Source organism: Podarcis raffonei, chromosome 9 (assembly GCF_027172205.1).
Source record: "Podarcis raffonei isolate rPodRaf1 chromosome 9, rPodRaf1.pri, whole genome shotgun sequence".
Classification (NCBI taxonomy): domain Eukaryota; kingdom Metazoa; phylum Chordata; class Lepidosauria; order Squamata; family Lacertidae; genus Podarcis; species Podarcis raffonei.
This window is the reverse complement of record NC_070610.1, coordinates 70,742,603-70,760,042: the sequence shown is the minus strand read 5'-3', so window position 1 is coordinate 70,760,042 and position 17,440 is coordinate 70,742,603. Positions and strand designations below refer to the sequence as shown.

At 45.9% G+C, this 17,440-nt stretch overlaps 1 protein-coding gene across 2 annotated transcripts in view; it reads right to left on the bottom strand.

Annotated features, from left to right (window-relative positions):
* The window catches only part of SCARB2 (scavenger receptor class B member 2), a 31,896-nt gene that overhangs the window by 13,593 nt on the left and 863 nt on the right, over positions 1 to 17,440 (bottom strand). For both annotated transcript variants that reach the window (XM_053404398.1, XM_053404397.1), the window contains exons 2-6: positions 7,268 to 7,425; positions 6,321 to 6,468; positions 2,545 to 2,733; positions 1,712 to 1,803; positions 124 to 243 (exon numbers count right to left, since the gene is read on the bottom strand). In XM_053404398.1, the coding sequence (XP_053260373.1) occupies positions 124 to 243; positions 1,712 to 1,803; positions 2,545 to 2,733; positions 6,321 to 6,468; positions 7,268 to 7,425 (707 nt within the window). The remainder of the gene's footprint in view (positions 1 to 123; positions 244 to 1,711; positions 1,804 to 2,544; positions 2,734 to 6,320; positions 6,469 to 7,267; positions 7,426 to 17,440) is intronic.

The following is a 17,440-nucleotide window of genomic DNA, read 5'->3' as shown; positions in this document are numbered from 1 at the left end:
CATATATTCCACTGAAATGCACTAGTTAACTTTCCTTGTGGCCTGCTTGAATCTGCTCCTTCCTAAGTGGTGTTGTGACAGTAGGAAAAGCACTACGATATGAACACCTTCCACCATTCTTACCTACAGAAGTCTGACGAGAAAACGTAGATGGTTTCACCAGTGTCTATCAATGGGTGAAAAGTATCACCGTCGGTTCCATTTATCATGTTACAAGTTGGCGACGTCCACCAGTCTAGTGAGCTACAGAGGGAAGACATACAGAGGAGGAACAGCTTTTGAGCACGTAGAAAAATCAGTGTTTTGCAGCAGCCTCAAATAAAACAGTCTAGGGCTATTATTCCCAAGTCACTTCCCCATGCCCCAGATAGAACCTCATCTCTGTTTCTTCTTATCCCCTTCCATATGCAGAATAATTTCTTTGTCCTCAATTTAAAGATCTCCACTCCCCCTTCCTTTATTTTTACTTATAGCCCAATATATTTATCTACTGATCCCTGCCTCTCAACTTGGCTCCCTCGATCTTACCGCCTTAATAAGCATAGCTGTCAACTTTTCCCTTTTCTTGCGAGGAATCCTATTCGGAATAAGGGAATTTCCCTTAAAAAAAGGAAAATGTTGACAGCTATGTTAATAAGACCTCCTGGTCTTTTCAATGAGACGGCCCATTCTCCCCTGTGTGGAATCATTTTGTAGAGAACCAACAAAAGCCACCCCGTTCCTGTTTTTTTTAAAAAAAGAAACAAATAAGAACTACCTCTTTTTATTTAAAAAACAACAACAACACGACCCCTTCCACCAAGCCTTTGAAAAGTCCAGCAATCTCCAACCTGGTGCCCTTGTGCTCTCCAGACTCCATCTCCCACCATCCCCAGACAGCATGGCCCATGGTGAGGGATGATGGAAGTCGGAGTCCTAGAGCATCTGGAGAGCATTGGGCTTGGGGACAGATGCTTTAATCCTTATGCCCAACTAAAACGAAGCTTCAGCACCTGTCACTCCAGGTGTGCAGATTTATCCCATGTTAACTCCATTTCCATTTCCCCTGTCTAAATTTAGAGCTGCCAGTTCTTGGGGGGCGAAGACCAGCCTTTTGTTTAGAGTGGGGATTGCCGAGGCAGAGCACATGGGCGCCACAATGCTCATAAAGGTTTCTTTAGCTGCCCTTGGGCTTTTATTTAAATAAAAAAGTAAGACTCTATCCCTCCTAGAAATAAAGTTATGGACCCAAACATGCAGGTACCCTTCTAAGTGATTTCCGTGAACTAAGCCAGTGTTTTAAGCCAATGGGTGAAGTCAGAGCTGTGACTGATTTGTTTGGACACCTGGAAACAGAAAATCTTGGGGTCCTTATTTGCTGGGTTTCCCCTCTCCTTTAATGTGCTTTCCCCTGCTTCTGTTTCATTTCTGAGGCAGAAATGCAACAAGCTTAAAAGTCTTCTGGTATGGAATTACAATTCTGGGGAAAGCTTCCCCAAGACTGTGCTCCCTTTAGTGTGTCATGCCATGGCAACCATTTTCTGATGGGCACCCAAAGCACTCTCTCAAAATGTGCTCCCTGGCTTAGCACACTGATGCTGCTCTATCAAATCATCACCATCATCGCCCAAGAGCTCTTGCTCTGCACGTCCTTGCCTTTCAAAATTTGAAACGCGAATTATTAACCACGGAGTCCAGCGCTCAAATTAAAAGGAAAAGAAAGAAACATTACTCTTTCCCTCTCCATTTGACGATCTTCGTGAAGTCAAGGTAGTTCTTCTCCCCGCTTAGGACAATGTACTCGCCATCATCGGACCCGTTCATCTAGAAAGAAAACACGAGATAGAGAGAGCTTTCGCTTTCATGACCGCTTTTGTGGGATGAGGGGACAGAAAAGAACCAATTGATCCTTCACCCTCTTGCAGGACTTGGGAACCTTTTCAGCCAAGACTAATATGCAAATCTGAGTATTTATACCCCGCCCATCTGGACGGCTTCCAACAGAACACCAAAATGCAATAACTTATTAAACATTAAAAGCTTCCCTAAACAGGGCTGCCTTCAAATATCTTCTAAAAGTCTGGTAGTTGTTTTTCTCTTTGACATCTGGTGGGAGGGTGTTCCACAGGGCGGGTGCCACTACCGAGAAGGCCCTCTGCCTGGTTCCCTGTAACTTGGTTTCTCGCAATGAGGGAACCGCCAGAAGGCCCTCGGAGCTGGACCTCAGCATCCAAGCAGAACGATGGGGGTGGAGACGCTCCTTCAGGTATACTGGGCCGAGGCCATTTAGGGCTTTCAAGGTCAACACCAACAATTTGAACTGTGCTCAGAAACGTATTGGGAGCCAATGTAGGTCTTTCAAGACCGGTGTTATGTGGTCCCGGCCGCCGCTTCCAGTCATCAGTCTAGCTGCCGCATTCTGGATTAGTTGTAGTTTCCGGGTCACCTTCAAAGGGAGCCCCACGTAGAGCGCATTGCAGTAGTCCAAGCGGGAGATAACTAGAGCATGCACCACTCTGGCGATACAGTCTGTGAACAGGTAGGATTGTGCGGTCAGAACCTTACCTTTTTAAAAAAGCCGAAGTCTGGGTCAATACTGGGGCGGAATTTGTGTAGGGCGCTGAGCAGCTTGTCTGTGTAGCCCCACAGCAGTTCATGGACAGTGCGTGTCGTGAACAAGTTTTCGTCAAATAATATGAGCAAGATCTCTGCAGGGAAACGCATGGGCGTTGCTGTAGCCATGTTCATTGCAACCTGATGGAGGAGGAGGAGGAAAGCTTGTGAACATGTGCAGCTCACAGGGGCCAGCCAGGGGCTTGCAGGAAACCCACAAGGAGGACTCAAGCCCAAGAGCACTCTCCGTAGTTCTGACTCCCAGGAACTGGTAGGAAATGGAATCTAGAGGTGGTGTAAGGCCGGTTCACCCATGAGGTGGGGTGAGGCAGCTGCTTCAGGCAGCCCAAGATTGAGTGCCCCCACAGGCTCCATGCCCACCCCCGTACCACCATCTGTGGATAAGCAGTGCTGGCAGCGGCGCCACCTTCTGGCAAAATCTTGGATCCTCTGACTTTTGGCACCATTTTACTGGAGTCAATGTACTGCAGTAGCAGACCACCTGAGAAGAGGAACAGAGTGTTGGGCAAACCGAAATAGATGAAACTGAACTGAAAATTGGGAACTGGTTTTAATAATTGGATCTGCTATTTTTTTAAAAAAAGTATTCTGTGTTTTTTAAGAACTTCCCTCTGCAAGCTGCTTTGCATGTATTTTATATTGAAAAACTCGTTTTAAAACGAGTAACATGAGCCCCCAGTTTAAATTTCATGGTGGCCATAAAACTCAAGCAGGCGGCCGTAGGCAAGTCATTTTTCTCTCAGGAGCACACAGCGGCACCAACCTAGCTCACGGGGCCATTGCAAAGAAAATAATAATAATAATAATAATAATAATAATAATAATAATTATTATTATTATTATTATTATTATTATTATTATTATTATTATTTATTTATATCCCGCCCTTCCCAGCCGAAACTGGGCTCAGAGTGGCTAACAACAATAAAATAATACAGCATTCTAAAATCAATTCATTCTAAAATCAGTTCAAATCAAATTGATGGCAACCATTGGGCTAGAGTTCTGTGAGGATTGCCAAAGGAGGGGGTCAGGCTGTGCCTTGGCCAAAAGCCTGGTGGAACAGCTCCATCTTGCAGGCCCTGCAGAAAGATGTCAAGTCCCGCATGGCCCTAGTCTCTTGTGACAGAGCATTCTACCAGATCGGAGCCACAGCCAAAAAAGCCCTGGCTCTGGTTGAGGCCAGCCTAACCTCTCTGTGGCCCGGGACCTCCAAGATGTTTTTGTTTGAAGACGTGTTAAACTTGTGAAATGTGCTACTGAGACATCATTAGGGTAAAACTGCACATTGAGTGCATGCATGTTTTCCCTTTTGTAGCTGATGGTAGTCCAAAAGGAAAGGGGAGGCAGAGTTAATCCATCTTTTGGAAGTACTGAGTGCAGCTCAGCTTGTACTGAAAACTGGCAGGTTTGCATGGGTAGAGAGAGTAGATAGAGAGGGGGTCCTCCATACTTCCTAGACTGTATTTCTGACTTAACCTGCACTGACCTTCCTATGATGCCAGACTGACACCCTTAGGGTGACCGACCTCATTTCCTACTTTGTCCTTACCTTGGGAAAGGAGGCCTATTTGCATGTCTCTCCTGCATAGCTGTCAACTTACAGATTTGAAAATAAGGGGCCAGCAGCCTCGAAAATAAGGATCAGCAGCCAAAATAAGGGATTTTCCAAGCACAGGTATGTTCAACTTCTGAGCCCCTCCAAGCCAAAGGCAGAAAGCCCACCCAGCAGCCAAATGAAGCCTCAAGTGGTGGTTCCCACAGCGCAGCAACCCGGCAAAGGGGATGCAGTAAGGAAAACCACCGTCACCTCTCTGCTGGGAAGCACTGAGCAAAGGCGAGTCCCCAGGCAACCCGGCCAATTTGATTGGCACAAGGCATGCAAGTTCCACCCCCCAGTCGTTCTTAGACTTCTTATTGGGTGAGCAACGCAGCCAAGCAACACAGTTGGAGCCTCCCTCCTCCCTGGCCAGCAGGGAGGGAGGGAGAGGAGCTGCTTCCTTTGAAACCCGGGAAATTTAAGGGACATCATCAATAAGGGACAGCAGCGGGACACAGTGCTGGGATAAGGGACTTTCCCGCCAAATAAGGGACGGTTGACAGCTATGCTCTCCTGAAGGATGAAAGAGCAAGCATGCCTCTTTGTATCTCCACCTTGGCTACACAGAACGAGGATATTTTCTGTCAAGCATGTATTTCCTTTAACCAACTTAGCTCTTTTTATTATCTTACTAAACTCAAACGTCTCAGTGTGACTACATCCAATGGTTAAATGTGCTCCCTCCAAGCAAGGGTTCTGGTTAAGCTCAACTTCTGCTAATGCATTTGAACCCCAAATGCCATCACCATCAGCCCTATGCCAGGCATGGCTCCACAGCTCTTTTTGGATAAGAAAATTATGTGTGAGATTCCCATCACCTGCCATGTAATGTGTACTTTGGCCTATGGAATGCCTAAATGCCAGGGGTTCTTCAATCCACCACAAGGTGGAGCCCCAGCCCGTAACACCTTGAATTGCCTTCAAGTTCAGTAAGATCTTATTCTAAATAAGCACTCTGTAAAAAGAAAAATGAAAGGAAGATCAGGCAAGCTTCCTTCAATTACTCCATGGGCTACCAAGTGTAGAGTCCCTGCTGCAACGAAGAAAAGGAACTCACAGATAATAATAATAATAAAATTATTTATACCCTGCCCTCCCCGGCCAGAGCCAGGCTCAGGGTGGCTAATACCAGTAAAATTACAGTAAAAAACATAATAGGGGGGGAAAAACAATTTAAAATACAGGTTAAAATGCAATTTAAAATGCAGCCTCATTTTAAAAGTAGCCCATAGATCAAAACCATAAGGGGAGGGAAACATAAGGGTCAGACTGAGTCCAAATCAAAGGCCAGGCGGAACAGCTCTGTCTTGCAGGTCCTACAGAAAGATGTCCTGCAGGGCCCTAGTCTCTTGTGACAGTGTGTTCCACCAAGTAAGGCCAGTACTGAAAAGGCCCTGGCCCTAGTTGAGACCAATCTAACCACCTTGCGACTCGGGACCTTTAAAATGTTGTCATTTGTGGACCTTAAGGTCCTCCGTGGGGCATACCAGGAGAGGCGGTCCCGTAGTTGAAGCCTGCATGGCTAATCACTCCAGAAAAAGGATCTGTTCTTGGAAACTTATTTTTGAGTTTTACAGATAATAGCCACGAGATTTGTGTGAGCTAGGCTGGACAAGTTTAAAGCCATTTGTCTGAGTAATTTTGCTGTTAAAGGACACACAGGACTGTGATTTCACACACTTTGGGGTTAGGGAGTATGAACGCCATTTGCTTTTCATTGCATTTGTTCTGTTTTGTGATGCTTCTTGATGCTGATAATACGCCAGATTGCAATTTTTAAAGGAAAGAGGCTACTCATCCCTCATCATCAAAGTGTAGGGTGCACAGAGGGTTTAAAACTACAGGAACCAACAGCAAGGAGTGACAGGCACCTTCTATGCAGCAGCTGTGGCTAAACTTTGCCAGTTTGCACTGCAACTCCCATTGGGCACCGCAAGCGCAAACAATGGCGAGGGATGATGGGAGATGCGCTTCAGCAACACCTGGCATGACAAAAAGTTCCCCCACCCGTGCTTTACAGGCATAAGGTTCAATCACGGGCGTCTCTGCTTAAAGCAGCACAAAGGTGACAATAAAATCCTTGCAAGCTGCCCGAAAGAAACCTCACCAGCGCAGGCATGTTTATAGTCCTGATCAGATGAGCTTCCGGGTCCCCCACGGACATCTCCGGCTCGAAGAAGTAAGTCTTTGGATTCAGAGAAGACACTTTTGTGCCATTGTCTAAAAAGTGAACATTTACATGGAGCCTGTGTTCCCTGCAGAGAAAGAGAGGAGAGAAAGAGAGAGGGGAAAGTAGCATTTTTAAAATATCTCAGTTCATCCTAGTGCAGTACATCGACTCTAGTAAAACAGTGCCAAAGGCCAGAGGGTACAAGATCTCGCCAGAAGTTAAATGCCTTCACGGCAGAAGTTGGTGTTGCAGCCAGCACAGCTTCTCAACCCTGGTCAGAGCAGTGCCAGCTCAGAACCCCTAATCCATGCCCCATGTTGCGTATGCCACACTCCCATGGCAGCCATTTTCTGACTGGCACCCACAGCGCTTTCTGATTTTTTTTTTAATGTGCCCACTAGTGCAAAAAGGTTGATGACACTGCCTTAAGCTCTCTGAGAATGCACCAGGTGGCACCTTGGTTGTCGAACGGCTTGGCTCCCGAACAAATCGGCTCCCGAACACTGCAAACCCAGAAGTAAGTGTTCCGGTTTGCGAAGGTTTTTTGGAAACTGAACGTCCGATGTGACTTCCGATTGCCAATCGGAAGCTGCGCCTTGGTTTTCAAACAGTTCCGGGAGTCGAACGGATTAAGTTCAACAACTAAGGTACCACTGTATTACTTATACAATATTTTTTCTATATCCATGAGGGCTAGAAACTTATACAGATCCCAACTCTACAGTTAATCCTTCACCTACCAGCTCCTTTCTTCACAAGTTGTTGTGCCATTTTGACACCCTTGTGATTCCTGCTTTCACCACCATCCCTTGAATCTTGTTTTGGGACCCAAAGCACAATCTCTTTATAAACTGTCTTGGAGTAATGAATGAAGCAAAAAATACCTGTAAGTGTATGGTCCAACTTGTCTCACAATGGGAGGTTCACCTTGAACCACTTCCAAAGGATTGGTCAAGTTAAAAAAATAGAACTGCATATAAACTGGCGGCGGAGGCTCCTGCCACATTTCAAAAAATTCTGTACCATTTTTTAACACGGTTTGCTACAAGGAAGAAGAAGAAAGGGAGAACATTATTGATATACTTCCAGGATGTGCACCGAATAAGGGAATTGATCTACATGTGCAGCAGAACCACGTGATATACTGTAGCTTTCTGTGGACTGTGCTTTGCCTGGTGGTGGTCAGAAAACACTTCAAAAAGATCCAGCAGAAATTTAGAATCTTTCCCCCCTGACATTCTGATTTTCTACATGCAGGGATTTTTCCTCCTCTGCTCCCAAGAGCTCTCCAAAATGCAATCTCCCGACATGCAGCCGGAATGGTAGAGTCCAAGAACAAACCCTGCACCATTTGATTCTATGTTCTGCGTCGATGAAATTCAATATTCCAGAAAGGTAGCTGTTTTAATCTGCTGCAATGGAACAAGGAAGAGTCTTGGGGTGCTGTAAAGACTAATCAATTTATTATAGCACAAAGTGGTCAAGTTCACTGCATCAGACGCATGAAATGTTACAGGTACACACACACGTATAGAGAAAACCCATCACAAACGGTGGGGTCAAATGACCACGAGGCGCATAAACTCCAGTCTGTAAAAAATTGATTAAAGTTTGAAATATATGAACAATAACCACATTGATCACGCACAGGAGTAACTGTGATAACAAAAGTCATTGGTTGTGGCATTACAGTGGTACCTCGGGTTAAGTACTTAATTCGTTCTGGAGGTCCGTTCTTAACCTGAAACAGTTCTTAACCTGAAGCACCACTTTAGCTAATGGGGCCTCCCGCTGCCGCCGCACCGCCGGAGCACGATTTCTGTTCTCATCCTGAAGCAAAGTTCTTAAGCCGAGGTAATATTTCTGGGTTAGCAGAGTCTGTAACCTTAAGCGTATGTAACCTGAAGCATATGTAACCCGAGGTACCACTGTATAGTACATTCCTAAACGCATCAGAATTGTAGGAGTTGGAAGGGACCTCAAGGGTCATCTATCTCAACACATGGTCCCCCTTCCAAGTTGAAACCATACAGGACCCTGCTTAGCTTTGCAAATGTGCTAGAGTAACTCACAGGTCAACTGAACTAGGGCTGCTGCCTTAACTGTGAAGAGTTGTTGGGTGGGAGTTGAGGCTAAAATCCTTTCAATCCTTTCTATTCCCTTCCCTGCTTTCTATCACGTGTTCTCATGTGTCCATTTGAAGACTATCGACTGCCTCTTTCTGGAAGAAGATCAATATAAATTCAATTCTTAAAGAACTGTGCAAAGAGTTAGCCAGCAGTAATCAAAATATTGATTTTACGCATGCTTGGTGGCTCTCTTCTTGTGTTAAATCCCCAAGTTGTTTCAAGGAACTCTGGGTAGTTTTTTATAAGAGCGGCGGCAGCAACACCAAGCTTTTGAAGCAGACGAGGCGCAGAGATAATGACTATTCCAAGGCCACTTAATCAGCCTTGTGGTGAACAAATATTAGAACCCAGCCACTATCCCTGTAACGACCCTCAAAATGTAACTTATCACATTTGTAAGTTGTTCTTTCCACAAGGAATTCAGGGTAGCAATACAGGACGCTCTCACATTTTTTTCCTGTGAGGTAGATTAGACTGACACAACAAGTGGACCAAGATTGAAAAAATCACATTGGTAAGATTTAAGATCAACAGTTGAAACCTATGCATGTCCACTGTGAGTTCGGTGGGTTTTACTCCAAGGTAAGAAGGTACAGAATTGAGGGCGAAATTCTTGAATTGAATCTCTTCCCTTTGTCTCTTCCCTACTGCATTTTAGACTGTACCATCCTCAGGGCAGGGACCTGTCTTGTGGGGCACCTTTACACACTTAGCAATTACTCAGAAGTAATTGCTAAGTTTAGTGAGAATAAGTCCCATGTAATTGGGTTTTAGGGACGTGGGTGGTGCTGTGGGTTAAAAAAAAAATAGAACATCTGCTCTGCATGCAGAAGGCAAAGGTAAAGGTAAAGGGACCCCTGACCATTAGGTCCGGTCGCGGATGACTCTGGGGTTGCGGTGCTCATCTTTATTGGCCGAGGGAGCCGGTGTACAGCTTCTGGGTCATGTGGCCAACATGACTAAGCCACTTCTGGCGAACCAGAGCAGCGCACGGAAACGCCATTTACCTTCCCGCCGGAGTGGTACCTATTTATCTACTTGCACTTTGACGTGCTTTTGAACTGCTAAGTGGGCAGGAGCTGGGACCAAGCAACGGGAGCTCACCCTGTCGTGGGGATCTGAACCACCGACCTTCTGATCAGCAAGCCCTAGGCTCTGTGGTTTAGACCACAGCGCCACCCGTGTCCCCTGGTTCAATCCCCAGAATCTCCAAGTAGGACATGGAATGTCTCCCAAAAGCACTACCAATCCATATAGATGAGGGCTGGGGACATTTTCCACCTGGCAGACCATATCTTTCCCTCTCTCTCTTTCTCTCTCACCAGCAACCCATTGGCCAACTATGACAGGCGAGAGGGACCACCTCTCTGCCCAAGTTGGCCTGGGGGGGTGGGCTGAGATAGTGACCAAGCAGATCTGAACGCCCTGCTCATCAGGTGATGGGTAGAGAGTTCAATCCTGCTTCCTGTAGGGATCAGATGTGTGTCCAGCCAATCCAGACACATCTCAACCTGCCCCCGTACCTGACATCGCATATAACCCCAGGGCAGGTGGGTGAAGTTTGGGGGAAACGGCCTGGTAGGGCAGATTTCATAGAATCAGAGAACTGTAGTGTTGGGACAGACCATAAGGGCCCTCTAGTTCAACCTCCCACAATGCAGCAACCGTTGGCCCAATGTGAGGCTTGAACCCACAATCCTGAGATTATGAGTCTCATGCTCTATACTGACTAAGCTGTGAAAGGTCCATGGGTGAGAGATTTTCCCATCCCTGGTGTACACAATGCTGATCAAGACAGACCAATAGTATGACACCACAGAAGGCAGCTTCCATTATTCTCTATGTTGAAGGGTGCGTCTCAATGCAGGAGCCACTGCAACGAAGATGAAACTCTATTAGGCTTAGTAGCTCATTGCAATTTTCAAATTTAGGTTTCAAGCGCACGTCTTGAGATGTGCCGATTGCCAAAATCTATGCCACAGAATCTGGGCTCGGCTGCATTTAGTGGCTTTAATGAGTTTCATTGTATAATAAAGTATTCTGCAGTACCTTGTTCTACAAGCACTATTAAGAAACGTGACCTGCAGTTCGAAACAGCTTTTTAAAAAGCCTCCCACTCCAGAAGAGGGTGGTGGCCCCTAAGTTGTGGAATTCCCTCCTTGCAAAGCAGGGAATCTGGCATTCGCTGTCTAGCTTTCGTCATATACTGAAGAACCACCTTTTTATCTTGGACGTTAACAAGTGAGATAGCCAGGTGGCAGGCATGAGATGGTCCTCAGCAAACAGTCACATTTAAGCTAATCAGTCAAACTTCCTGCTTGGAATTCTAAGGAATATTCCCAAGAAAAATGATAACTTAAACCTCAGTCTCTCTCCCTCCCTTCACCTTTCCTGTAACCTCTCCCACATTCAAGAAAGCCCTTTGCCATAAAGCCTGCTGTTCCATCACCCTAAGAACAACTCCCTGAACAGAAATGGAGCAAGATACTATCTGAAAGCTTTTCACCTATTGCACCAACTACAAGTCATCTCCAGTTTTGCAAATATAAAAGACAGCCTAGTTTCTTCTTTACTTCTGTTTTCTGCCTCACAAGGAACCTGTGTATTTTGCTAAGAGATGGGCATGAGTAGAGGATTGGATTTTTAATTCTTTTAAAAAAATACTAGAGAGTCTGCCACAATTGTTTCTTTCTCTCAACGGCCTTGGTACAATCCTGCTATCACCCAATACAGGCTAATCTACTTAAGTCTTCAAACCTCTTCAGGTCTCCATCATGTGACTTTTCATCAGGCTTAAAGTTAAGGGAAATCTGCTAAACAATCAGCCTGATGGCAGGTTTTGAAGAACCTGAAAGTTGGCTTGATATTTTGTGAAATGTTAGTTGTTCCTAATAAAGCTACTGTCCTGTTGCAGATTTTGTTTTTCCGATGGACCAAGATGCCTTTTTCTGTTTGCATTCCAGAAGGCTCAGAGAGGCTGCTTCAGAAAAAACAAAGGCCTCTTTTTCTCATCGGACAGAGCAGGAAACGGCAAACAAGACCGTGCAGATAGCAGCAGAAGTCTACGGAGGTGGAAGAGGTTACAAATAGGCTCTTCCTCAGCTGACGAATGAACCTGGCACATAAAAGGATGCATTAGATGCACGGCTTGATTTTGCACAAAGCAGGGACACATGAAACACAAATAAGGGTGATGGGCAAAAAAGATAAGCAGCAGAGAACCCAGTCTTGCAGTAAGAGGAACATGTTTGACCAGGTTGGGTTTTGACATTGCTCGCCCACATAAACCACACCTTCACAACGGAACAGCACTGCTAACTTGGAGGCAGTGCCAAAGTAGGTCTAAACTGCATGTGAGGGCCTCAGAAATCACATGCAGATAAAGTAGATGCCCTTTTGAAGACTCCTCCAGTGGCAGAGCACCTCCTTTGCATGCAGAAGGTCCCAAAAGCACTCCCTGGAAGGGCTGGGAGAGACATCTGTTCGAAACTCTGGACACAGAAGCAGCCAGCCAGCAAGTAGACAGTATTGAGGTAGCTCAGGGGTCGGCAACCCACAAGTGGCCCATGGGGGTCATTTAACTGACCCATGGACCCCTGCCGCCTGCTCGGTTGGCTCCCGTGCGCTGCACTAAACCGGTGCGGGGACCGCCTTCCACGGCGCTGGCCGGCTTCCCATTGGCTGCAGGAAGCTGTGCACGCCTCCTCTGTGCCGGAAATAGTGTTTGCGCATGTGTGCATGTGCGCACACACACTCCGACCTACCGTGGCATCTGCGGGACCGTGAACCAGCCCAAGCCACAAAAAATTTGTCGACCCCTGAGCTAGCTGGATTCAGGGTCTGACTCAGTATAAGTGCTTATCTATATAGTGGAACCTCTGTTTGCGAATGGGACCCGTTCCGGAGGCCCGTTCGCAACATGAAAAGAGCGCAACCCACAGTGGCAAGGGTTGAGAGCCAGTGTGGTATAGTGGTTAAGAGCGGTAGTCTCGTAATCTGGGGAACCGGGTTCGCGTCTCCGCTCCTCCACATGCAGCTGCTGGGTGACCTTGGGCCAGTCACACTTCTTTGAAGTCTCTCAGCCCCACTCACCTCACAGAGTGTTTGTTGTGGGGGAGGAAGGGAAAGGAGAATGTTAGCCGCTTTGAGACTCCTTAAAGGGAGTGAAAGGCGGGATATCAAATCCAAACTCTTCTTCTTCTTTTTGCGACTCACCGCTTCTGCGCATGACATCATTTTGTGTTTCTGTGCATGCGCGAGCGGCGAAACCCAGAAGTAACCTTTTCCGGTACTTCCGGGTTGCCGCGGGACATAACCTGAAAGAACGTAACATGAGGTATGACTGTACACTGCTACAAAGATACAGTTTTTGCACATTATCTCTGCGGCATATTTGCCGATTCTGTGGGATCGGATCCCGTGTCATGGTGCTCATGTGACAAAAGGGTCACATGTCTAGGTTACCCCCCCCGACATGGCTACAGTTGAGGCAGCTGCATCACAGCTGCACTTGAGAATGCAAGAAGAGCTATTCTGAATCAGACCAAAGGCCTGTGTGGTCAAAAGGTCCCAGTTCCTCTTTGTGCATCTGGGAAACCCACAAGCAGTACTTGAGAGCAGTAGGCTTCATCTGCCATTGTATTCCAGCAGTGTTAGAAGCTCAAGATGCTAAATGGCTCCTAAACCAAAGTTACAGTCACCAAAATGGAATGTCTAGTCTGCCTTTGGGGCCAGGATGGCTCTAGAGTCTTATTTTTCAAATAATGGACTGACTGTGATTGACTCTCAGCTGGTTCAGGTGACAACCTTGAGCTAGGTTAAGAGCTTTGAGAACTTAAAGATGTAAAGTTGCTTGATCCAGGGACAGTCCACATATCTATCGGCCTGTTCTGACCTCTTTTTCTTAATGGTGACTGCTCCTGCTCAGGCTGCGCAGGAAAAGCATTTTGGTTCCAGAAACGCATTCCCATTATTCAGGGCCCTAAGGAAGTCAGATTATCCTCTACCAGGGCCAGGGCCTTCTCAGTGATGGCTCCGACCTGGTGGAATGCTCTGTCCCATGAGACCAGGGCCCTACAGGATTTCACTTCCTTCCGCAGGGCCTGTAAGACAGAGCTATTCCACCTGGCTTTCAACTTCAACTTAGCCTGATCTTTTATTCCCCTTTCTTCCTTCCTTCCCCCCCTCCCCTTTTTATAAAGATTACCCACTCTGGGATCCCACAGCTAATTCTCCCCTGGTTTCCTCGCTGGCCCAAATAGGACTAATTTAGCCAGCTAGCCCTGGTGATCATCTAATGTTTATTGGATGGATTTTCCTCCTGAATTGATTTTTGAATTCTGAATTTATTGTTATTCACATTTTATACTGCATTTTATGCTGTTTTTTTGTTGCATCAATTAAGTGTTTTAAATTTGTTGTTAGCCACCCTGAGCCCGGTTTTCTGAACCGGGAAGGGTGGGGTATAAATAAAAATGTACAGTGGTACCTCAGGTTACATACGCTTCAGGTTACATACTCCGCTAACCTAGAAATATTACCTCGGGTTAAGAACTTTGCTTCAGGATAAGAACAGAAATTGTGCTCCAGCGGCGCAGCGGCAGCAGGAGGCCTAAAGTGGTGCTTCAGGTTAAGAACAGTTTCAGGTTAAGAACAGACCTCCAGAACAAATTAAGTACTTAACCCAAGGTACCACTGTATTATTATTTATTATGGAACCTGAGACGGTGTTTGCTGTTTCAGAAGGTCTCCCATCCAAACACTGACCAGACTTAGACCTGCTTAGCTTCAGTAAGTCAGTGGCCTCACGTTCCTTTGGATCATACCCTGGGACAAAAGATTTGATTTATTACATTTCTACGCCGCTTTCAATTCCAATGAATCCCAAAGTGGCTTGCAAACAATGAACAACGGTAACATGGTAGAACAGAATAGAACATCACAGACACATAGAATAATGCTTAGCTCAGTTGGCGGAGCACGGGACTCTTAATTTTTGCTTTCTCATCCAAGGCTCTCAACTCTCACCCACTCATACCACACCCCTTGTTTCAAGTTTAGGTGCTTGCTCATACTGCTGCTTCGTACACTGGGGGGGGGGGGAGAGAGAGACCTTTCCAGCCCATGGCCTGCATTTCCTCACGAGGAACCGTACAGGGCCTGCTAGAAGGGTCACAGGTAAAAGAGGAGGGGGCAAAGGGTTCTGCTCTTCCATTTGCATAGCAGCCCACATTACATCCGTGCAAAAGTCTAGAGCTCTTACATGTACACACAGGAACCTCTTCATCCATCCATCCATCCATTCAGTAAGCAAGCAAGCAAGAAGCATTATCAAAAGTTCAAGGACTTGTGCCCAGCAGAAGCACTCCAGAAGAGTGAGGATCAGGGATGGTGAGGGGGGTGGCCTGGGGTGAGTTCCAGGGGCCAGACAGAGGACCCCCAGGGGTTCTCAACCCCTGACCTACACCGACAGATACATATACTGTACACATGTACAGTCATACCTCGGGTTACAGATGCTTCAGGTTGCGTTTTTTCAGGTTACGGACCGCCGAAACCCGGAAGTACCGGACCGGGTTACTTCCGGGTTTCAGCGGTCATGCATGTGCAGAAGCGCTAAATTGCACTTTGCGCATAAGCGTCGAATTGCAACCCGCACATGCACAGACGCACCGCTGTGGACACTGCGGATTGCGAACGTGCATTCCGCACGGATCACGTTTGCAACCCGAAGAGTCCACTGTACTTTGTATAAGAGCTTAGCAACATACACTGACACAAGTTAACTTTTACAGCAACTCTGGAATGGCGAGTTGTTCTGATGCTAAATAAAAGAAGGCCAAGAGAAAGTACCTGTCATCCAGGAGTAGCTCTTGACAGGAGAGAGATGTGCAAGAACATAAGAGACCTGCTGGATTAGGCCAGCGGCCACCTCTTCCTGCATCCTGTTCTCAGAGTGGCCAAACAGAGGTTTGTGGGAAACCCTTAAGCAGCACCAAGCAGAACTTCATATTGTTTTATGTGAGCTGCTTAGAGGCTATTTTGATTAAGCAGTATATAAATCTTGTTGCTTAAACAAACTCTCTCCCTCTAAATATCTGGCCGGGGCCTCTTTTCCGCCTGTGAAATTACTTCATGTGTTTCCTTCTCAGTATTTTGTTTAGCATTTACGATTCCCCTCCCTGGCTCCTAGATTAATTACTGTATACATTACCTCTCTTCCCAAACCACTGCCAAGCATTTCCCAGTTCTTTGTTCATCTCATGCTTTTAAGACTGCAAACCTCTATGAGAAACCTCTCTGCTTCTGTATAATAAACTATGAAACCTCAGTTAACAAATCATGTGGCTTTTAATCTCAGGGTCCTGGGTTCGAGTCTCATTTGGGCAAAAGATTCCTGCACCTCGGGGTCGCTTCCACCTCTATGATTCAGTGATTCTTCTCTCATAATGGCAGTGAGTTCATGGCAGTGAAGAAAGCTGATCAGGACTCCCCCCCTTCAGAGTTCACACTGGTAACCACCAAACTATGCCAGATCTACAGAACGGAACTATTTTATGTGAACGTACTGCCTCTGAGGATGTGCCGATTGCCGTTCGCTCACCGCCAAGTACCCTAACGCTCAGGGGCAATTCACACATGTATGTCAATCAACCACAAGGTCATAAAAAGGAGCTATCACAGCTTAACCACTAGGGCCAAGATCAGGCATAAGCAAACTCCAGCCCTCCAGATGTTTAGGACTACAGTTCCCATCATCCCTAGCTAACAGGACCAGTGGTCAGGGATGATGAGAATTGTAGTCCCAAACATCTGGAGGGCCAGAGTTTGCCTATGCCTGGCCAAGATCCGTCAACAGCATCTGGCACAGCTTTGAACATAGAACTTTTTCAGAGCCGTAAGTTCACACCATTACCTGCCAGTCATTAAGTGTTGGGCAACTGTGACGAAAAACCAAGGAAGGCACATGTTGTGCAACCCAAGTGGCGTTAGCTTTGAGGAGCAGGGATTCCATCACAGAAATACTGGCTTCCAAGAGTTGACTGATTTAATTTATGCCATGCATAAGGGGAAGGAGCTGCTGTCGCAACAAAGGGAGACACAATGCTTGTGATGAAAATGCAAAGATCCATTCCCAAGTTGTGTTGCTAGAACCATCGTTTTATACATGAGAGGGCAGTTGAAGAAGCTTGGGGGGGAATGTTTAAAAGTATTTTTCAAAAAAAAACACCAGGGTCCTTTTTGTTGGGAATAACTCAGACGGAAATTCCCAGGTGTTGGAAAAAGTTATTTATGTATGCTACTACCGCGGCTCGTATTTTGTTAGCCCAAAAAACGGAAAACGAGCAAAGTCCCAACTAAAGAAGTTTGGCAACTTAAACTGATGGAATGTGCGCAGCTTGCGGACCTAACATATAGAGTAAGATAACAGGAAGAACACACGTTTAAAGAAGATTGGAAAATATTTATTGAATATATGGAGGGAAATTGTGTTTATTTGAAAACACGGGCAGCATTATGATAAATTCAACAGTGTAAATAAGTTTTGATGGATGTAATAATGCAATACTGAATGGTTTAGTTTATATAAAATATGCAGGGATTTATGTTGTGCAAAACAAAGGGAAGTCATTGATATTTTAAGGTTGTTTAAATATATGTTTGACAATTTAGAATATTCACTTAATTTAAAAATTAAACTAAAAAAAGAAAGCAAAGCAACTGCACAACTTGGGTAGGTGTTTGTTCCCTGTCCTCCTTTCCTTCTATTTTACAGTAAACGTTTCACTACCCCTCAATGAACACCTTAATTTCTGCAAGTGATAAATACAAACAGCATCCACGTTTAACGGGAGTCATGTGTTCCCCCATGTATTGTCTTTTCCCACAATTATTGCCTGCAAATTTATTTTTTTTAATCCCCTGGAG